Here is a 23,972-nt window from a genome sequence, read left to right as displayed (position 1 = left end):
TTTTGGAAGAGCACTGACTACATGATAAGGCTGTTCTGGGAACACCTCCAGAGACATGCTGTTTGCATTGCTCCAGGTCTGTCTCCGTACATGAGAGGAGTCTGGGACTCTGACTGCATTTATTAGGAATAGGAAAAGCATGACTTATTCCAGCCAAATCTCCCAAGCACATAATCCAATTATTTTTTTCAGGGCAGGATTAAAACAAAAAACAGGATGAGATTCCAAACTTAGCCATAAATGTCCATACAAATATGGGTAGATAAAGTAGAACCTGTTGAGCTTGGTACTGGTTACACAAATGCAGTGTCCTGTATTATCCAGAATTACAGTTTGTAAAATAAATACATGTTGTCTCCATGCTCAAACTGTGAACACATAGGTGTTAGGTTTGGTATTCAAAGTAACACTTCAAAATAGCCTCATTTTACAATAATAACTTTTGGAGAAGAATCCAAGACATTCAGTTACAGAATAAGGTAAATATTTCCAAATCATTACTATAATACATTTTTTTAAAGCCCATATGAAACAATTCTACACACTTTTGGCTTAAATTTTTTTGCACTCCTGCAAAACATTGGGATATTTTATCTCTTTTTGGATGGTGAAGGAGGGCAGAACACCTTAGCAAGGGATTTTTTATGCCATCACAGTTTGCTCATCATATTGTTACTTGACAAAGCAGCAACAGGAATACAAAGATTGTGCTTTTTACCCTTGGAATCATATTTCCTGCTACAGCTGTCTTTCACCAGTGGGTAAATGCTCTGGGTAGCTCCTTGCATGGTTTTCTTAGTGCCTGGCAGTTGATAAGCTGTAAGCAAACACAGAGCTGTGAAGAACTGTGCCATTTTATCAGATCTTGGTACCACAGTGTTTTCTATCTCAGTCTATCATTAAAGAACACACAGAGCTCCAACCATCAAATATGTACCAGAAAGCAGCACTGGAGTGATATTATTTGGTTGGGGTGTGGTGCTTCTCTCCTCTCAGCCCCTAAATTATCAGGCTAACCCAGAGATACAAGGCTTTGAGGGGAGGAACATCAGGAGATGTGCAAAGATTCCAAAAGAGGCTCTCACCCCAATGTGGTTGTCCAGCTTCTTTATTCCATGAGGTCCGGGGGGAAGAGAGGGGGAAAGAGGGTGAACAGGAAGAGTCATGGCCTTATCTAGGCTCTGGACAGAGAGGGCTTCTTGGCTCTCCACCAACCCCGTCAGAGCAGGCTTATCTGATCAGAGTCACAGGGGTCCCTGGAAATGGGGAAGAGCATAGCCTGAGTGCACTGTAACAGGGGTGAATCCCCCCTGTGAATGGACATTCCTCCCAGAATTACTGGGGATATCAACGACTGGCTGCTGGACACTGTGGGGCCTGTCCTGCATTCATACCACTGTGCTGTATTTTACAGCACATCATCCCCACAAACCTTCATGCTGTCAGGGTGGGAAGATAAATGCAGAAAATTTGTTTTGACTCTTAGCAGATCTTGAAATAGCTGAAGAAATGTCATTAATGAATTTCAGAAAATAATGAACATTTCTGAGAAAGATAACTTTACATTATTTTTTATAGTTTTCTGTAAAGTACATTTAATCTAGGAAGCTCTTGCTGGTTCATGATGGTGGCCATTTTATAACATTTCAGTGATTTGGTATTGAGGCTGGTAGGAGCATTTGAGTACTAAAATAGTCTAAAGAGTGTGAATCAGAACCCTGGCCTATATTAACCGTCTCAGCTTTTTCACTGGACTCTCATTGTGTTATTCATTATGTGATTTGCAGGAGCTTCCTCAGGTGCCATTGACCTGTTACCATCTCCCAGTACAACAACCAACTGGACAGTTGGACTCCTCATAGACAGCAATGACATGGTTTTTAAATTTGATGGAAAGCAAGGAGCCAAAATCCCAGATGGAATAGTCCCGAAAAATTTAACTGATCAATTCACCATCACTCTGTGGATGAAACATGGACCTAGTCCTGGATTAAGAGCTGAGAAGGAGACTATTCTCTGCAACTCTGACAAGACAGGTGAGTCTGTGTATGGAAAAAAATGTTATGCAAAGGGAATATCAACAGCAGTAAAGTGTTACCATGACTCCTGATTTAATTTGGTCTGAGAAAAAACTAATCTCAGATGGTGACACTCCAAACATTGCTGACTTGAGAGCTTATTGAGAGGCCTGATGACTACCTAAATTTCAAACACAGATGGGATAACACAGCTAGAGATTTCACAGAAATTGACTGATAACATAACTAAATTTTGTTTAGTATTTTTTTCATTATTTAGACTGAAACAGTTGTAACTCTCCACTGAAACAAGTTAGATAAAATATGCATTTGATTTTCATTTATTAGCTGGGACAGGATGATTCCATGAACAAAGCTGATATAGCATAATTCAAGAAGAGTCATACCAATCCATGAGAAAACTCAGTTCTTTGGGGTTTCTCTGATGTGACTGGGTGCTGTCAGTCTGTGAGGCTCCCAGACACCAAGGGCTGTGTGTGGCTGAGCCAGGTGTGTCCCCCCGCAGAGATGAACCGACACCACTACGCGCTCTACGTGCACAACTGCCGCCTCGTGTTCCTGCTGCGCAAGGACTTCGACCAGGCCGACACCTTCCGCCCTGCTGAGTTCCACTGGAAGCTCGACCAGGTACCTCCCTCATGTTTCCCAAGGCCATCCAGGACCCTTCCTCCTCAGGCCTTTAGGCTGCACCAGGAACCACCCAGATCCCACAGCAGCTGTCCAGAGTTTGTCCAGAGTCTTCCAAAATCTCTTGCAATTACACTGCAACTTGCAGCTGTTGCAACTCTAATTAGGATTCACATAAAAAGAGACAAATAAGTTAACTTCATAAGTAGAGGTTTATATCCTTTGGCAGTGGAGAGAGACATGATATTGCATATAGTTCCCTAAATGTTTTCCATTTGTCATTTTAAAAAAAATCTGTTTTATCAGCACAATGGGAGTGATGGAAACCTTTTTGGTTAAGAGCATGCTGATACACAGAAAGGCACTTCTATTGTATTGTAAATCCTATCTGCAGATCTTTTATCTGCTGTGCTGTATGTAATTTTGCCTTATTATTAAGCATATATTGAAAGAAAATTATTATTAAAGACATAAGAGTTGCCTTTCATAGACTTATTCATTCTAGGCAGGATAAGCATCATTTGGATGAAAGAAGACAGACTTCAGCAAAGTACTATTTTTTTCAAAGGAAGTTCCTTCTTACCTTTGGGTCCAAAATATACTATGGAAAATGTAGCTATAGGAATGTTTACTTTTCTAATTCACCTTCTAAATTTATATAAAAAAGAGATATCCATCATATTTATGAAATGAGTGTGGTAAGAAAGTCTGTGGTGGTCATAGCACTCGCTTTGCATTTACACTAACCAGTCTGGAATCAGTTTGTGCTGTACTCGATATGAAATCTTAGTGTCTCAAAATGAATTTAAATCAAATCATATTGAAGATTGCAAATCAGGAGTAACTGATATAATCTCAGATAAGGCTGTTGTGAATGCTAAAGATGGACTTGTATTTCTAAACTCGGTACTAAGCATCTAATTAATGATAATGCAGAGTTTTTGGGAAGTATTGTGATTTTGAAAATTGGGTGCAGTCAACTTCTATATCCTTAAAATGAGAGAGAACCAATGTCCTCTCAATAAATGAAATTTATGTGTGACTTGTGACTTAGCCATGAATTTTCCTAACTACTACTGAAAACTCATATATGATGTAAACTAGTGACAGGAAATATTTTTAGATCACTTGATTAATTTCCTTTCATTTGGCTGCTGTCAATTGATTTTCACTGTAAATTTTCAGCTGTTGTTTATAGATGAAAAAGAAAGTAAGATTAAAATAAAGTTTGTTATGTGCCCAGAATTCCATGAAGATAGATTTATATTGTCAAGGTGATACTGTTGTAAGTTTTGTCATTAAGGGACCTCATAAAAATTGCTACTTTATCTCTTCTTCATGCTCCATCTGGCCTTTATGGTAAACTAGAAGAAACTGAAAATAAAACATATGGGAATAATGGGTCAAGAGAGAACTTGCATGGTTTTGAAGACAAGGCAGTGAAAAATTGTCACTAAAATGTAGTAAAATGATGCCTTCTTCTAAATATACCCAGAGTGGTCTGTCTTAGAAAGCACAGGATATTTTAAAACCACATCATAAAACAAGTTAGGGTCCTACTCAATATGAAAATAAGCTATGCTAGACTTTCAGGAGTAGATTAATTTGATATACCTCTGGAAATCTCACCTTCAGAACAGTTTATTCTGTAGTGGGGAAACCCTCCGATTCCCTGCTGTTGTTGTTTTGTTAAGAAAAGCCTGGAAATGGAGCAGTGCCCAACTGCTCTCTCTGTTCCCCCACCTGTCCTGTGGGGCAGGGCGCTGCAGACAGGACAGGGCAGAAATTACTCTGCAAGACCCTCCAGGGCTTGGTCCCAACCACAGCCAGAGCAGAGGAAAATGTGGCAGAGAACTTTATTGCTCAGCTCACTTTATGAGTGCAACAATCTAGAGATTGTTTTTGCTGAGAGGTATCAAGTGACCTTGGAAGAGGGTGAAGCTTGAACTGGTGAAATCATTTATCACTCTCACTGCAGAACAGTAAAATTTATTATACCAGCTGCTCTGGGCTCTATCTGCTCCATAAGAATCCTCATTCTTTCAGGGCAATGACTAAGTTTAATTTAATTGTCTAGATCTCATTTCTGTGGTGGGGGAGTTTGGCACACACCTTAGCTGCAGGCTCTGTCCTTGTCTGGATACATGGATCCACAGAACATTTTACACAGCTGCAGCTGAGCAGTGCATCTGGAGCCTCTTGACACCACAAGCCTTGCACAAGAAGTGTCTGGAAGCACCACATGACTGTGTCTGCCAGGTTAGCTCTAGGAAGATTGTCTTTAAGTCAGTTCATAAACCTAAGGATTTATTTCCAGTATAGCTTTCACTTTATTTGGCCCTATTTGTTCAATTGGTGGCCTTTGCTAGGTGAATCTTTTACTTACTGCGCTGATCCATGACCTGAGAGTGCCACAGCCCTGGGCAGACGTGCCTTTACCAGTGACCTACTGACACAGGACCTCCACAAAAGGTGCTGATAACCAGAGGTATCAGACTTTTCACTGAGGGTGTCCTTGTTATTTATGAGAAACAGGAAAAAAAGAATTGTGGATAGTTTGGGATTTTCCCCACTTTCTTCATTTTACAAATGAAGTGTCTTATTTGTGAGAGAACCCATTAGTAGTAATCTGGAAAAAAAACAGTATGGAAAGAGCAATCTTAAAGAAAATCAGTGTCAGGTCTGTAACATTGGTAATAAAAACTGCAATAGTTGCCCAGGTAGTGGAGCTTCCTTCATTTTATTTCCATTTCCTTGTAAACCCAGGTGTTTCCTTTGTTTCAGGATCATGACCTTTTTTCTGAGTTTACCATTCAAAAGTTTAAATTTAATATCATTATGTGTTTTTCAACATTTATGTAATTTCTTTTCTCGTACTTTAAGTATTGGACACTTTTTAAACCCAAAAACTTGTTACAAAAATGGGCAGAAATTACTTTTAACAAAACAAAAATTTTGTTACCAAAGTCAGTAAAAGGCATCTAAAGTATCACCTAATTATCTCAAATGGATAAGAACATAGGTGTTATTTTAAGTGAATTATTTAGGCAGCCAAATATGCATTTGGACCATCTAAGAATAACATATAAAATATTAAAACTGTTTCTTTGACTTTCTTAGAAAGCTGTGATCCAAACCAGAATTGTAGTTTGAATGATTAACCCAGTCATTCAAGCCTTTGGTGACACTAAACAGGATGATGTATTTCACACTGTTCAGAACAGATATTACACTTTTCATACAAATATGAGGACAGCCAAAAGGTATTTTTTCTTCTCCTAAATCAATAGGATAACAACACTTTTTTTATAGGAAGAAGGTATCTGAGCCAGAGATTAACAATTTTTTCATTTACTTTTTTCACAGTGCAACATTATTTTCAGGGTGTTATCATTCTGCAAACAATCTTCACCCCATGGGCAAAATTTATGTTGATCCCATTAAAAACAGGGAACCTAGTGCATGATCTGGAGTCATTATAAGTCAGCAAAAACCAGATAAACATGCAGAAAGTTACTGTTTCTTTACTAAGATTAGATAAATTGTTTGAATAATCCAGAATTAACCTGCAGTGCTTTTCATTGTGAAAAAGCCCCAAAACAATTCCTTTTCTAACAGGAACTACAGGAGACAGTTTAGATAAGCCTAAATGTGGTGCATTTTGTCTGTGTGGGCACAGAGCTGCTGAAGGCTCAAGGCAAGGCCTTGGTTTGCACTTCACCACTTCAGTGGCCACACACACACCAGGGGTTTCCCCTGGATGAAGCAGCCATGGCAGTCAAGCACTTCACTCCCAGCTCCTTTTTTAAAATCAGCACCTGCTCAAGGACATGGTAGAGCAGGAACTGACTTTCAAAGGAGTTTATGTTACATGATAAGAGGGTAAAGTGAAATTGATTTGGTATTTGGACTCTTTTTTAAAGTATAGTTAAATTGGATATTTTCATTAAATAACAGGATTTATGCCTTGATGTGGTTCTTTTACGCTGGTTTGTTAAACATTGTTTAGAATTGGAATTGTTATTTTTTGTGCATTCAGTTTTAAGAGCACCCTTCATATAACAACAACTGTGCATGGCCTCCCTCTTGAGAGATCCAGAGAGAGAGAAAACGAGTGAATATTTATGGAAAGTGCACAAGAATCTCAGTCCAAGAGGGGTAACGGTACACAGAGACAGGATGCTGTGAATTTCCATCACATTTCTCTGTGCATGAAATTTGTTCTCTAGGTAAAATCCATCAGGCTTGGCAGTCCCATCCTTTCCATCATGATGCTCTATTTGAAGTCACTTTTTTTTTCATGATGGAGTTTAGTTGTTTATTACTTGAAGTTCAGAAGAGTTCCTTATGCTCTTAAACACTTACTTTAGAAATTGGTACGTAGGCCTGCATTACTTTATGCATATAGCTTTAATAAAACTGCAGAAACAAATAAGTGAGGTGTTTGCCTACAGAGGCAATAAGAGAGAAATGATAAATGAATGACTAATTCTGCAACAGAGATGAAAAAATTCCAGGATTTAAAAAGTCTTTGTGGCATTCCTGGTACTTAATTGCCTTCCATTACAGCCCTGTCTATTTTGACACACTTTATTAGTACTTTCCATCTTTAAATGCTATTTTGACAAATATTTATTCAGTGTCTTGCTTCAAAACAGTTTTTGGTAACGCAAGGATGAGTCACCAGTGATGATAAATACTAAAAATATTCTTTGAGATTCCAAGTGAAAGAAGCTTTCATGTAAGTTTTTAATGCAACTGCTCTATCACTGATAACAACAAAATCTTGACAAATCACACCAGTGGCTGTCCAGAACTTGCTTTATGACATACAGAAGTCCCCTTGAGCTCCTCTAAAGTATTCACTACAAATTTGTGTGCCTTTGTGCATTTCGGATTTCTGCAGTACAGCCCAGTGTGAAATGCAGTGACTGCTCTGTGCTTCTGTAATACTTCTATGACCTTAAGGAACAACCAAACTCAATATTTTATCATTTCTCTATTTGCTTTTGCTTGAAGTTATTTGGACATTTTTCTGCATATTTCTGTTCCATATTTTGCAATTTTATGACCTGTTTTATTACAGGTTTATTACACTGGTATGGGATTTTCACACCTGTTCATGCTCAGCTACTGTTCCCCAAGACTATAAAAGAGCTGGGTCAACCCTTCTGAAAATTATCCCTATTATGTGCTGTCCTTTGGATTTACATGGGCAACTATTTTCCCATATGTAGTTATGGTCATTCCCAAGGGGAGTTAGAACTGTTGCAAACATTCTTTTCACCCTGAGACACCAATTTCTCAATGAAAGCAGAAAAAAGAAAAGGAAGGTGTGAGAACCCCAGCCTTGCTCTGGGGTCTCATGTGGTGGTGAAATTCCTCCTCCAACCCGTGCTTCCAAAGAAAAACTCCACAGGCTTTAGCTGTTTGGTCTCAAGGCAGTTTATTGCTAGTTATCTAACAGATTATGTTCTTGGACTGCGGCTGTTTGATCAGCGGCCTGGGTAGAGGCACACACACACCCTGACATCCTCTCTATCTGCTGTCTTCTTCGTCTCTCCCCCCGCCCAGGGCTGCTGCTATCTTTTATATGACATATTACGTATAACATGTTTACAATTATTCCCCAATACCTACTACCTACGTTGCCAAGTGTTTTTCTACTCTAAACCAATCTGTGAGTGCCAACATCACCAAGAACATGGAGGTAAGGAAAAAGAAGGAGGAAGAACAGGATCAGCCCACTTTCCTCCATCTTAGAACTTCTGACCCCCATGTACAAAGTGAAAACCCCCCTGTACATGTGCTAAAACCCCCCTGTACAATACTAAAAAAATTTCCCCTCTACTTTGTAATTACTTATACTATACTATCTAACCTTTTGTGACTGCTTGTTCCACCTCCAAAGTTGGTAATTCATTCCATGGCTCAAACTCAAAATCACAGCTGTTTTTCAGCTGTCTGCCAGGGTCTAGAATGCTTCTGACCAAGGCCTGGAACCTCTAAAAATGTCTGAGAGACATTTTGAGTTCCCACAGAAGGAAACTCTACATAGAATAAAAGGGAGTTAAAATTGTCTATAGCACCATGAAATAATAAAAAGTATGACATTCTTAAAGCATCCTGTGGGAAGACCCTCCAACTAATTTCATTTCTTAGAGAAAAATCTTGATATGGAGTTGTTAATAAATCTAAACAAGCTGGATTAAAGTGTCTGTTAGTGCCCTGGTTTTACACTACTCTGGGAACTCAAGAAATTGAAAGCCTAGAATGAAAATTCCCAATGAAACTATTCTTTGAAGGTGAACAGTCACATTTACTCTCTTATTTGCCAGATATTTCTAATATTTCTCTTTTACACTGCATGTGATTTATCGCTTGTGCACCAGAATTTGTATGACACATGAAGAAACAGGTTTGGAAAAGTTCAAGATCTGTTACTTGGGCAATTTCCTGGGGCCTCTCAGGAAATTTAGCTTAAAGGAAAAGCAGGTTGGCCTTCAGGTGGTGTCTGAAGCATTTCACAAAGTTAGGACTGATATCTTCATCCTTGCAAAGGCAGGTTAGGAGACAAAGAAGTTGTGTTATTAATAAATATAAATTAATTTATCCGTGTTTATGAACTGTTTATTCCAACCTTAGAGCCAGGGTTTCTGGCTGTCTGCAGCATGGTGGTGCTTTTCCATGGATTTACTTTAACATCTGGGTAGTCTTTTGACAATGTCTAAGGCAAAAAAGGCATATTTTCAAGCATATAATGAAAAAATAAGTAAAAACAAAGAACTGAACAGCTTTCTAGTCCTGCAGTTAAAAACAAAACACAGGATGCTGCCTAACTGCAGTCAGCAAGTGTTACTGAACTGACATATTTGCTTGATGCAATTTAGGAACAAGAAAGATTGGTTATAATAGAATTATTTCGTGCAATGAAATGAATGAATGAACTACTGATCTAATTTACTAAGACACCTGGAAGTTACAGCATGACAGCACAAAGACATGCTACAGCTACTGTACATAAAATCAGGCTTTTCAGGTGCTTTATCTGTCAGCATGATTAAGCCATTGTGAAAATCAGTATTACACATTATGAGTTTCAAGGCTACAAAAGCAGCTCAAAGCTCACATGCAAATCTGTTTGCAAACTCTTCCTGTCACTACAGTGAAGTGTCCTGTGTCACCGCCACAAGTGAATGTACCTTAAATAGAAAGATTCTCATTTGAAAGCTGCATTTTCTAATGCAATTATTTACTTGCACCAAGTAAGAACTTGATCTCCTAATCTTCCCTTTCTATACTTTACCCACTAAATTTTTATTTTCTTATATCTATTATTGAAACTGTAGTGCATGTACATTGTGCAACCTTGGCACAGAGAGAGATGCACTTTATGTATCTCCTTAAAATTCCTTCCAGCTCTAAGTAATGTCTAATATTCTAAAAATATATCATTATGATTGCTAGTGGTTTAGTAAAACTTATATCAGGTATTTGTCATGTGAAAGTAGTCATATAAACAACTCCTCACCTAAGAGTGCAGGAGTAATTTAGCTGTACTATGGATTTGTCAATTTTCACTGTACCATATCTCTAGGTCATCAAAATCAATATTCTTATTTACAGAGCTCCTGGGATGTATTAGGAATGACTGTGGTGGGTAAACCAAATGTGTGATTTACATGAATTTGAAGAAAGATCAATTTAGCTTTTCATAAAGAGCTCTACTTTTCTAAAGATATTGACTGTCTTTAGACATAGATTTAAAAACCAATTTTTTGCATTCACCAGGATTTCAGAAGAATTTATATCTATTGACCATATTTAACTTTTCTGTTATTACTGTGTTTATATGCTGCAGAAAGTAAAAAATTCCTGAGGGCTGCACTAGGCATCTGCAGAGCTGATGAGCCAGTGGGAAATTACTGGTGTGAATCTGCACTGGCCAAGATTTCAAACCTCTGCTTCCTTACCAATGGATACTCACTGTGTAAGGATAAAGGAGAATCAGCAGTTGTTAAATAAGGTCAGGGTAACTGCAGTTTTTCAGTTCAATGCCACCAAATAAAAATGTACTCTTCAAGCTGTGCTTGAATCTGTGAGCTTTGCCAGAGTGTGGCAGAGCCAGGCTAATTCCAAAATTTAGTATTAACCATTCTGTCATTAGCAATTATGACCTGATTAGGTTACAAATAATTGTGGATACACATACAGTTTTGTAGCAGTACTATTGCTGGCTAGGAAATGGAAATCCTTATGAATAATTTCATGTCTTGAAAGCTTTTTCTACTTCAGCGTTCCATATTCTTTATAAACAGGCAATGAACACTACAGAAACTTCTTAGGCAGGCAAAAGTAGGATCCTCATCTGACTTTTCCATTAGCAGAAGTTGTTTTCAAATGAAAGTCTAAATGCAACTTTAATGTTAGAAATTGCAAGTTTATTGAATCATAATTTCAAGAAAGTTTCTGGCATTTTTTTGGTATTATTGATAGCTGTGATGTTTTGTAGGGGTTTTTAAAGTAATTGCATATTAAAGTCATAACAAATCTCCATCAGCAAGAAAATTTACCAAAAGAACCATCACTATCACATAGAAGTTGTACACACTTCTGGTAGACTATTGTAACAATCCTTCCAATTTTAAAATATCCTCACAGCAGCCAGGGAAGTTCCTACTTCTAATTTACTCACAACTGCTTGAAAACAGACAAAATCTGCAGACTGATATTGCACAGATCTTCCTACCCCTATTTCAGTGTTCTTCCAAGTGGACAATGGTATTCCAGACACCCCAGAATTTTACTGCATTTTTTCAAGCACTTATCCAGAGTTCAGGATCTCACCAAATTCTTTTCCTATCTTACAGTGATCCTTTCATTACTGATTCAGTCTCTTCTCTTCCAGTTTGTTCACTCCAATTAACCTGTGGACTCAATCCTGTTCAGAGGAATTTACTGTTGCTGTAATTGCACATATTGCCTGCATGGAATTTTTTATTCTTTCTAAGTGGTCTAATGCCCTCTCTCCCTCAGGCACCTCTATCACCATCCCTGGATTTGGATGCACTCCAGAATGAGGGTTTGCTGTAATTCCATGGCCAGCACAGAGACCCTGATTTCAAATTCAGCCTTCATTTTCCATATGATAAATATTTAACCAAATGTGGCTGATTTAATGAAAATTCTTGCACTAACTTATGACCCGGTGCTCAGCTAAATAAATAGAAGGAGAATTGGGATAGCAGTTAAGTGTATTACAATTCAGACATAAATGATGGTATTAATATGACTCTAGAATGTGTGCAATAGGAGCCCATAGATATTCCTGTGTGTGCAGAGGTGACAGGAAATGTCCAGTTGCTTTCAGGTAATAAGAGACATTGCTGACTGTCACACTTGGATTCCTTCCTGCAAGGGCAGAGCTTCTGTTGCTCTCCTTGAATGTCACTTCCTAGCCCAAACGGACTAATAGTTTGGATTTCAGAAATACACAGCTCTCAGCTGGCAGACAAGCCACTTATTGTCTTTATTTTTGCAGTTACAGTTGTTTTATGTCATGTAAGTCTTCCAATATGACTTGGCAAGGGTCTGTTATAAAATAATTTAGGGAAGCATGTTGGAATTTTTGTCCTTAATATTCAGATTTTTTTTCTTTAAGTTATTTACAATTTTGAAAGCAAACACCCGATCTAATTGTCAAAACTAAAAAGGTATATTTTTCAGGGTTGTTTCTTTTTTTTTACCTGAAGAACTGTTGTGCCATGTCTAACAATAGTAATTTCAGTACCCATTTACCAGTCAGTGGAAGAGTGTTTCATTGGGAAAGTTTCAGACAGCTCAGTTGTGAATAAATGTTTGAACCTTTAAACAATTACTTTAATGAGATCCATAAAACTTTAAAGGCTTGTGAAACACTGATCTTGAAACACTGTTTTGCCACAGTCTATTTGTTTCAATAATGCCAACCCAAATCTACTCTGGAATGCAGACCCTGAATGCTGACTTGTTTCTTCCATAAAAGCACTAAGAACATGATCATAATTAGTATTAGAAACAAACTTCATATTGGCGAAATAACAGCATTCTCTGGCAAATTCACATGTACAGATGATAACTAATAATATTTGGGTTGTATCATTTGCTGACTTACATCATAAATACAGCAGCATGGACACACAACCATTCTTCACTTTACAGAAGTTATTAAGGGTGCCAAGTATGACTAATTGCCACTTTTTAGCTGTATTAAAAACAAAATAGCATTTTCTTTTCCTTGAATTATGTCCTAATTGTCTGCTGGAACAGAAGTAAATCCCAGACTAATCTGTATGGGGAAGGATCACCTATTTCTGCTGTGCCTTTGTGCTGCTACAGCTGCCTCCAGCTCAGACTGCTGCAGTATCCACACCTGCCAAAGTAGTGGGCTCTGGGCTGCACGAGATTCCCTCCATGGTTCCCTGGAGAGATCCTCTCAATTCAGTGTGAGACTTGTGTAAAAGCAGGGATTTTTTCCCAATTTGCACTGTGCACTTTCAACAGAGCAAATAATCTTTCACATAAATCACTTCTCTCAAAATGTGGAAATTGTGAGAGGTATTTAACACCCGTGTCAGCTGCATCTGCCTTTGTTGAGCACATTTAAAGTAACCCTTGCAAGCAGTCTCAGCACCTCTTCAGAGATCAGAGCCTTTGAAGAGGGACTTGCCAAGTGATGGGGGCCTTCAAACGGCCAGCAAAGAACAGGTCTGCAGCCTCAGGCAGGATCCAGGTGGGTTTTCTTCTGTGTGCAGACCAGCCTGGGAACCCCAGTGTTTCCCAGATGGCAGCTGAGAGCTTAGGCATCAAGTCTGGATGTTTATTTAATGAATTAGTACCAGCATATAAGTTCCTGTGGGATGTGTGTCGATAAGGGAGCGTAGTCCTTTGGTCTGACAAATTGAGTGATGTGTGTAGGTGGGACTGTGTGAGAGGGAGGAGACAGAAGCTTTCTTCAGGAGATGTTTTTAAAGCTGAGCACAAGTGTTTGTCCTCTAAAGCAAACAAGCCCCAGCTACCCTGTTTTCTTTGTCTCTGGGGTCTAGTTTGCATTAATTCAACTCTTGGTACCTTTATAACATCTTAAAAGCTGCCTGAACCAAGTGTTTTATTTGTTCAGCAGCAAGGGAAGGATGTATCATCCTGCTTTGAACAGGGATGGCCTGCTTTTTCTTCATTCAACCTCCTGATGCTCAGAGAGACAAAAATCCTCAGTTCCTGAGGACCCTTCAGGAATGTTACCACACCTCTCAATCCTCTCAATCGTCTCAGTCCTTGGAACAGCAAGCAGTCAAGATGCCTGACTCAAATGTAACCTTTAAACATTGCATTTCAGCAAGGATTCTAGGAAGCAAACTGAATAAAAACCATGTATATTAATATTTGAGAGTTAATAGCAAAGAATATCAGGGTTTGCTTAGTATTAACACTCATAGCTTTTCGTTTCTTAAATTAAGTCTATGTTTTAATTAAGTATTATTAATAAATTGAAAATTATTTCCTTGGTTTTCTAACAAATAATGTGCTTTTCAGGAGGTGTGTTAAATAGGCATTTTATTTAGTTTATGACCACAATTCCATTTGCAGACAGAGCCCTCCAAAGAATAAAAAATAAGTTTGTTGCAAATCTCTTAATAGAAATATCTGACAGACAGAATTCCTGCATGTGTCACCTAAGAGGTCAGATTTTGGAAATGAGAGAAAATGATTTAAATTCCAGATAAGATTCAAAGATGAGGCCTCATGAGTGATGAGGCCTCATGAGTGAAATTAAGTAGAATTCTATGTGTGCTGTCTTGAGGAGGGAACAAACTCACAGACCAAAAGCTCATTTCGGCTCCCTTTGAAGTCAGGTTGTTCAAAAGCCCACACCTTTTCAGTTTTGGAAAGGACATTAATAATGCAAAAAAATGAGACTGACACAATTTGTGTCTCAATGTACATTAAAAGATCCCTGATCTCAGTGCCCCCTTCCCAGTGATGCCCTCAGGAACATAATGGGTACCATTTGGAAATAAAATACGTTTTAATGCTGTAAATGCTTTATAAATGCATTAATATGTGAAATTCAAACAATTCATTGAGCACTTCAATAAATAATGTCAACCAAATATCAGGTCTTAGATTAGGAAACAAAAGAGGTATTTGGGCTGTTTCAATTAGGTACAAGCTCAAAGGATCTGGTGGGTCTCATAGTTCTCCTTAATATTCTTATTTGTTAAGTGGTAAATGTGTTCAGTTTGTGAATAATTCCCAAAGACATGATCTCCCCAGGTCTTTGCATTTTTTCATCTCTGATCATATATATACACATTTGGGTATATAACATTTACAGTAGTTTCTTTAGTTTAGAGAGATATTTAACAGAAAATTTGTACTGACAAATCACAGTGTAGATCAATATCTGGAAAATAAATGAAACAATCATAGAAGCCCTTTCAATTGGGAGGTGGGAAATTAAACTTGTAGTGTTTATTCTTACTAAGACTATGGTTGATCTTTTTATTCCTCAGATTCAGTTGATTCAAGTTGATCTTAAAAAATGTCCCCATGTTTCATTACTTAGTAGAAAGTGCATATATCTTGGAATATTGATCATTCTTTCCATTTAGATGGGAGCAGTTTTCCACTCTGATAGGAGCTAGGCAATATTTTATTGAACCTGACAAACTGCAGCATCCGTGCTGGGAGGTACAGTGCCTCTCTTCCCTTGCCTTTCCTTCTCTCCTCAGCTGTAGATTTCCAGGGGCAAATCCAGACTGCTAGTGGCTATGCTGCATGTCTGAAGCGAAGTTCTTTGTATTATCCTTAATGGTTTTATTTGGGTTTTTTATACCCTGACATCAGGGGACTTACCTGTCTTTTTAAAATTCCTGATTGATTGGTGTTAATTAATAGAAAAATAAAGGGGATTTTAAAAAAAGGAAAAAAGGAAAATAATACACCAGGATGAGTTGCTGTTCAGTAAAGCTTCCTGTTATAAGTAGTGAAATATTATAAGAACAAAGAACAGATAAACTAGAAATTATTTGATTTTTTAAATTTACTTTTTTAAACAACAGTAGAGGAACCTGGAAAACATTTTAAGTGATCTGGTCCCCAGCCGGGGTGTCTCACTTTTCCAGACAGCTGCTGCCTTCATTTGGTACCAGTTTCTGACAGATTCAGAAGGGAATATTGCTTCTGAAACAGGAGGCCACTGCCCTGCTCCCATTCTAACTCTCCATTGGAGACCAGCCCTCAGTCCAAAAAGCCTGGAAAGAGGGATGGTGCAAACCAGAGCACCACAGTTAGGTAATGTTAACTGTGTTTATTTACATGAGGCAGTGAGAGCAAGAGAGAGATTAATGGCCAAGAAATTTCCTTACTGGTGAAGAAGAATCAACATTCATCCTAATCCCATGGAAATTTCTTTATGTGACCATTATAACAGTTTATATAAATTATTTTCCCTTCTATTACCTACCAAGACTTTTATTTGGTAGCTTAAGGAATATCAACAATAACTTTAATACTAGAGTTAACAGGGATCAGTTTTCATTAGCTGTCTATCATTTCAATAGTTTAGTTTCAATTTCAGACCAGCTCAATTATTAAATACTTAGTTTCTAAAAATGTTTTTTTCAACTTTGTATGCTCTGATAATTTCTCTTTATTTAATAGTCTTTAAATCAATTTATTCTGATAGGAGCTGTTGAAAGTACCCTGCCTGAAATATTTACAATTAGAATAGTACAAATTGGTCTAAGAAAATATTCACATTGATATGAGCTGTTTGGAGTTTATTTATTTCAGTGATTGTACCATGTTTACTTTCTAAAAACAGTGATTCTTTTTTTATTTTAAAGCTTTAAAAATACATAAGTATTCTACAATGCTGTTTTCAAATGTTTCGCTCTAGTTGGTAATTAAAAACTCCAAAATTTTGTGTGTATGTATGCATATGCATATTTATATATCTAATACATCCATATGTCTATATGTACCACTAAAACCTGTAAAGGACTGCACCAGTGAATTGTTTTTATCATCTCTCCATCTTAGAGTAATGTAAAAGTTTTCTGGTATGGAACAGAGTTGTCAAGACTCTTCTAAGAGTAAGACAGTAGAAGAATCTCTGCAGGTGAACAGCCAGATAAATTTCAAATGGGGGTGGTTTCTGATGGAAAAGGGCCGCACTGTGGTCATGCAAGATCTCATCATGGGATCGCAGAATAAGAAACTAAGAGATGTCTTTGGTTATTATTTTGTTCCCTGCCCTTTCTTTTTCTACAGTTATTGAATAGAGGCTTACCCTGAGTGTTCTTAAATCCTTTCTGTTTTTACACACTGAAGGTTCATTTGCAGAGGACTCAAATGTCATGTGTGGTTGGATTGAAGCTGGCTTCATTAAGTGCTAGAATACTAGAGTAGCTATTACGATTTCAGAAGGGGCAGGGGATGCTGAAGTGCAAGGCAGTGATCTGCTCTGCCTGGTAGAATGCTGGCAGCACCAGGAGGGAAGAGACTGGCTATCAGTGAGGTCAGTGCCACAATTAACATCCTCTCTCCAGCATATGGGACAGGCAGCTCAGACTAACTAGATAATAAATCTTGGAAAATTCACAGTCATATTTGCATACTTAGCTCTTTTACACCAAGAGTGACACACAAACCAGAATAAAACTAACTCACAGTAATAAGAAATTTGCTCCAGTTGTGACGGGGTTACTTGCAGTGTCTGTGTTCACCTTCTTTCTTGAGATTAAAGTCCTTGGCTGTGTCAGTCAACTGCCAAATAAAACACACTGTAGAGTTCTGCAAGATTCAGGTTTTCAGGTTTTTAATCACAGGAAGATCAAAGACCAAAACATGTCTTAGATCTGGAAGTCTGGTGCTAAACACAGACTCACCCACAGACTCACCTGTTTTAGGTGAGTTTAGGTGCTTGCTCTTCCTTCTGCAATAATTTCAATGGACATGGAGAGGAAATGGGCTGAGGAGGGAAAATATAATTACTTTTATTTGTCACTAAAAAAGTAAAGTGACAAAAACTTGCTATATAAATGTATTTCAGAAATTCATTTGGATTAATTGGTATTGTTGGGGTAATTCTCAAGAGAAAAAAATGGTTAAAAGATTGAACTTTCCTCACCAAATTTTCTGGGTGATTTAGTGGACATCCACACTTCTCTTTGACATGCTAAATTAACGATATTGGGTAATAAATGACTCAAGGTATTCTAACAAAATATTCTATCCATATTTTCTTTAAAATATCAAATCTTAGGGATGTTTCCTGAACACTCTAGTTTTTTAAGTGAAAGAAAATATAAGTCTAAGTCATATAAACATTAAGCAGAAGAAAAAATATGTACTAGACAGTAAGTAAATCGTTGAAAATATCAGTTTAGAAAGATTGCGATTAGATACATGCTTATTTGCATAAAGCACTTACTTGAGCACAAGTACACAAGAAATTCCAGCAGATTTTTCTAATGGACAGTTTTCTAAACTATCCAACTGAATAGTTCATATTGAAGAAACAAGTGTTTTATAAGGTACAAAAATTCTCATTTTAAATCAATCAGCATGAGGCTGCATTATCCTTTCAGTTAGTGAGATTATAAGGGCAAGATAGTGCTACCCAGTCCTTCACCTCCAGTTTGTTTCAAAGTATGCAATTGTGGGAAATCCCTTCTGTTTTTTTCAGTTTTCTGAAGAAGGTGTCAGTGCAAGGACGCCTGCAGGGGGCTGTCTGGGTCTCACAGTGTCTGTGGAATGCCACCAGTGCCTCCTTTAGGAGCTTGGGCATAAGGCACTGCCAGCAGAGCCCTGAGAATTACATCCCTGTGTCTCTGCCCACCACAGTATTATTACAGGAGGATTATCATCCTTTTATCCATTCACCCATGGTAGGAAATAAAAACTGTTTCCAGATACCTCACCAAAACTCCTGTGTGGAAGCACTATCTTGTTTGAGACTTCCATAAGGAGCAGGGAAATCTCTTTTGCTCCCATCTCTGGGTAATGTTCTTCTGATATTGAGCTGAGGTTCCAGAAAGAAGGGATACATTTGCACAGTGTTCATCTCCTTTATTCTATGACTGATTATGCACAGTCTTTTACAAATGCAGCTATAGAAGAATGGTTAAATTTTTTTCCAAATTAACTCCCTGTACACAGCTGTAACATCACATCAGCATCTGTACCAGAGACATGCAAGTTCTGATACAGCTTTGATAGCTGTGAAATAGCTTCCTCACTAAGGAGTACAAATTACTCCATCCTACAGCCACTCCTGCTGACACTTGGAAGAGTGGTGATGCTCCAGTCTCAAAAGCAGAAAAACTGGTCCAGAGCAAAGCAGTCTGGCTGGTTGGGTTTTTCCTTCACTACCAGCCACCAGCTGTTAGAATTCTGCAGCTTATTCAGGGAAACTCTGTGATCATTTTTGAGCAGGACTGTGCAGGCTGAGGTTCAAGCTACAAGGTTTATGTGGAGGTTGCACATGCAGCAGTATTCTTATCAGGTTACATAGAGTCAGTGGTCAGAGACAGAGAAGACCCACTCTTCAGATTTACATGTGGCAATACAGTGCGCTTTACTGTTTCACTTTATACAGAGGGTTTGAAACACCCCTGTCTAAAATGCTCATTGGTCTCATCTTAACACGTGCCAGTTCTCTGACCAGTGACATGTCTGCAGCTTAGGATGGAACATGATTGGATGAAGTCCCTGTATGTCAACCCATGAGCCAGTTTATGGAACCAAGCTGGGTTTCTTATTTATAACCAAATTAATTGCTCAGCCACAGACCAGCTGTGACAACTCCCCTTTTATCCCTTTATTAAAAAATGTAAAGATATTTTGTGTTATCCTACCTGCAAGAGCCCTTTGTAAGGCAGGATGACACAGACAACATGAGTCTAATTTGAATGAGGCCTTTTACTTTAATTTGACAAACCTAGCTTCCCCAGCTAGTGATGCTTTCCACATACCACTGGAGCTACAGCACTCAAGTCTAGGAGATGTTAGGCGAGATCACCATCCTTCAGGTTAATATGCCACAGGTTACCTTCTTATAGTTAAAAGTTACAACTTAACTCTAAAACAAGAAACCATTTAATCCTTAAACCACTCAACCCTTAGAACCATTAGGGGAAAACCAAGCTACTAGAAAAACAACCTGTAAACAAAAAAAACAGTTTCTTTTTTCCTGTTTGTAAACAGGAAAAAAGAAATTGTAAACAAATTAGGTCCTTTTATGAACTTTCACTTCAACAGTCCCAGATTTCCATGAACTAGGTGAACAGCTGTTCTGGTTACTGCTCCAATACATGGCTCTGTGATGTCTGCTGAGGGGCCTGTGGTTCCTAGCAGGATGTAGTGCAGGCCAGACACATCTGGCAACGTATTCCAATGTCCATTGAAATGCACGCATGTCCCCGTCCGTAAGTAATAAGATCCCAAGGACCCCTCCATGTATTGGTGAAGAGGTTTCTCACCATTACCTTGGGTTTGGGCAGCTGAACATCACAGGATGATTGTGGTGATAAGAAGTGTTTTAAAATAAATGGGTTTCTGGGACTTCTCTAATACTGTTAAATGATTTAGTGTCTATATAGCTTTAGCTACCCTGCTCTGTGGGGTCTCACCACACATTCTTCCCTTTTGTTTTTCAAGTTTGTGTTCCAAAGTGCCACATGCTCTTTCCAAAATTGCCTGTCCAGTTGCTAAATGGGGAATACCGGTTTGGTGTGCCACACACCAGAGCTGTAGAAATTGTGTCATTTTCTACAAAATGTATGCATTGTCTGTTTTGATAGTGTGAGGCGTGGCAGCCAGGACCTGTCTCCCACCGGGAATATCACGGAGGATATGGTCTGCCGGTGCCAGATAGCTATAGAGCTTCCACTGAAGGCAGGAGGACACTCAGGCTGCTGTGTTTTCTAGAGGGTTTTATTGAGGGAAAAGCAAAGTTGGAGGTGCAGGGAGACAACCTCTGAGGAAGGGGAGCAGGCTCTGAGCGCGTGGTCCCGAGGGCAGGGTAAGGTATATAACAGCAATGGGATCGGAGGGTCGGGTACAAATCAGGCAGTAACGGACAGATACAGGGGAGGAGTAGGGATGACCGACAGGGTGAGAACCAATGGGGACAGGGGGGAAGGGGTGGCTAACAATAGGGAACCAATGAAGGCATAAAGAACAAGGAACATTCCAGAACAAAGGGATAGCTCAAATGATGATGGACATGAGCAGGGATAAATGATTGATATCAGGGGAGGCGGAAAAATTACACAGAATTGATCTCCCAGGGCATCCCAGGTGGACTAACCCCAGGACCCCCTCCCACATCTCCCCCATTTTTATTTACTAAATAAACATCTCCCAGAGTTTTAATTAGAATCCTTTTGAGGAGGGAAAGTGCAACTAAAATGATAATGATAATTAGAAAAATCCATGAGAGTCCCTTTAGAATGGAGGCTGCCCACCCGGGGACACCCCACTGCAAGAACAATCTATTTACAGGGTCCACAGCCAAAGTCTCTGTTTTGATATTCTTCACTTCTGTCTGGATCCGCTGGATGTTGGCTTGAATGGAGGTGCTTCTTGATGACAGGTTGAAACAACACAACCCCTCGAAGTCCTCGCAGCTGTGGCCATAGGCAAGCAGCAGGAAATCTATCACCGCTCTATTTTGCAAGGTGGCTTGCCTGGTGGTCTGCTCGTCCGCCAATAGATCAGAAAGAGCAGCAGACGAGGTGTTGGCATGCTTGATAATCGAAACAACACAACCCCTCGAAGTCCTCACAGCTGTGGCCATGGGCAAGCAGCAGGAAATCTATCACCGCTCTATTTTGCAAGGTGGCTTGCCTGGTGGTCTGCTCGTCTGCCAATAGATCAGAAAGAGCAGCAGACGAGGTGTTGGCATGCTTGATAATCCAGCACTCCAGGTGAGAAAGCTCACCAAGGGCCTTAGCTGCAGCATACCATGGGAGAAAGATGGAGGCAGCAACCCTCTTTGTCTTACCCCAATTGTACATTTTGGAATCGCAATTTTTTTCAATTGAGCATAGGATCTTTTTGCACAAGCCAATTGTCTCTCTTCCAATCTAGAATTTGTGTTCTATTCGGAGTGAGGGTAGCAAGCTTGCCAAGGCTGCATGGGCCCCCTTGGAGCTGAGAGGGGATTCCCGACCATACTCTGTCCCCACAGATAAGAAACATCCCCCTGTGTAGAGCCTTAGGATGAATGAATGAGACTGAAAAGACCTGGCTGGTGTAACTGCACCAGGTCTGACTGTTATACTTTTTGTTAAGTTGTGACACGTCCTTTCTGTATGTATCCTTGGCCAAGTCAATTCCATGCCAATTTTGACTTGGCCTCCTGAAATAAAATTTAACACAATAAGTGTCTGTAGAGGACCCCAGCAGGTCCAATTCCTGGGGTTCCTCTTTACTATTTGGCAAGATTTGGGTCCACTCGTCCCAGGCGTCGACTGGGTTGGGTCTCTTACCCATGGTTCGAAGTAGCTTGGAGTTAGAAACAGGCCAATCATCAGCTACCAAGGGAGCCCCCACCAGTCATGTGGACAACGGATTGTCCACGTTGCCCGTGGCCAAGCAGAGATTGTCTTGCTGCAAGGACTTCACCAGCGTGATCCAGACGTTCTCCTTTGGCTGTGGCACAATCCAGTCATCTGCCGCTTGCAGCCACAGGAGGATGGTAGTCATGGTGGCGAGCAGCTAGACACTGTGGGGTGCTTTCAGTTGGAGCAGCTGGGTATATGTCGTCTGGGCAGCTATCATCATTCTACTGAAACAATAAAGAATGAATGTAAATAGAAGACATATGGTTCCCTCTCCTCTCAGTTCCCCCTAGGGTTGAAGTAAAAAAAAAATTTAGGGTTTTAGGACTGAGGGGTAAAGGAGCGACAGGTAACGTAAGAGGGCAGAGGGAATAGGACGGGAGGAGATGGGGTGTTGGGGAGTGTCTCTTCTATCACAGGTAGATAGCATCGTGTAATGAGGACATGGGACACAATGTTTGGTTGGACCACATTCCGCTTTCTCTTTCTTCAGCACCAGGCAACTGTGTTGTCCAGCAGTGATGATGCTGAGGGGTCTGGGTTGTGATGTGTCAGGGGGTCTGCCATGGTGGTGTCATCGAGGTAGGGCTTAATGTACTTCCCTGGGGTCCACTTGGAGCCCTGCTCTGTCGAGACACAAGCATACCCTCACCCCGATGTTATCAAAGGGTACAGGCCTTTGATGTATTGGAGTCCGGGTCTCTTACCAGGTCTGGTGGGCGCTCCTTTAAAAGTGCTCAGGAATGATTGAAAAAATGCCTTAAAATAGGCGGATTCGGCTCCCGGTCAGTGCAATTTATTAAATTCAGCACGTAAAGTGCCTTACACCATCTTTCAACTGGGGTCATGTCAAAGGCCGAATCGTTCTGTTGTTCGAGCAATCATTTTATTTCTTTGTGTGAGCACTCCACAATTGCTTGTGCCGTGGGGTTGTGGGGGAGGTCTGTGACATGAGTAATTCCCCACTGTTGTAGGAAAGCGTTAAAACGTCCTGAGGTAAGTCTGGGTCCATTATCAGTTTTGATGGCTTTTGGTACCCCTAAAGTAGTGAATGCCATAAAAAGATGTTTGATGGCATCCCTTGTTTTCTCCCCCGTGTGGAGGGACGTGAACACTGCCCCAGAGAATGGATGGACACATGCATATACTTGAATATGAACACATGCATATACTTGAGACATCTGAAGGGGTTATAATGAGTCATGTCTGTCTACCACAGCTCCAGTGCTCCCAGTCCCAGGGGGTTAACCCCCGTTTCCACAGATGGAAGGGCAAGGGACTGGCAGCTGGAGCAGGTGGCAAGAATGGCCTTTGGTTGTTCCTGTGAAATCTTAAACTGCCTTGCCAGGGCAGGAGCGTTTTGGTGAAAAAGGGCATGGCTGAGCCTTGCCTGTGCAAATACATCTGGGAGATTAGAAGAAAGTGCTGGTGCAGTCAATTGGACAGTCATGGCAAGCTGGTCAGCCATCTTGTTGCCCTCTGCAATAGGTCCTGGCAGATCAGTGTGAGCCCGGAAGTTCATTATATGGTAGAATTGCTCTCAGTGGGAGATTAGCCAAATTAGTTCCGAGAGCAAGTCAAATAATTTTTTATTTTGAATTTCTTTGAGCAGGGCATGTTCTGCCTGCTCTGCTATCCTGGTGATGTAAGCCAAATCAGTCACCAGATTGAATGGTTTCCGGAATTTCTTAGACGC

At 39.7% G+C, this 23,972-nt stretch overlaps 1 protein-coding gene across 3 annotated transcripts in view; it reads left to right on the top strand.

Moving 5' to 3' along the window:
- CLSTN2 (calsyntenin 2) overlaps positions 1 to 23,972 on the top strand; it is a 339,467-nt gene that overhangs the window by 270,287 nt on the left and 45,208 nt on the right. For all 3 annotated transcript variants that reach the window (XM_077785560.1, XM_077785559.1, XM_031505652.2), the window contains 2 exons: positions 1,788 to 2,036; positions 2,545 to 2,666. In XM_077785560.1, coding sequence (XP_077641686.1) covers positions 1,788 to 2,036; positions 2,545 to 2,666 — 371 coding nt within the window. The remainder of the gene's footprint in view (positions 1 to 1,787; positions 2,037 to 2,544; positions 2,667 to 23,972) is intronic.

Source organism: Lonchura striata, chromosome 10 (assembly GCF_046129695.1).
Source record: "Lonchura striata isolate bLonStr1 chromosome 10, bLonStr1.mat, whole genome shotgun sequence".
NCBI lineage: Eukaryota > Metazoa > Chordata > Aves > Passeriformes > Estrildidae > Lonchura > Lonchura striata.
The sequence above is the reverse complement of the archived record's forward strand: the minus strand, read 5'-3'. Positions and strand labels throughout refer to the sequence as shown.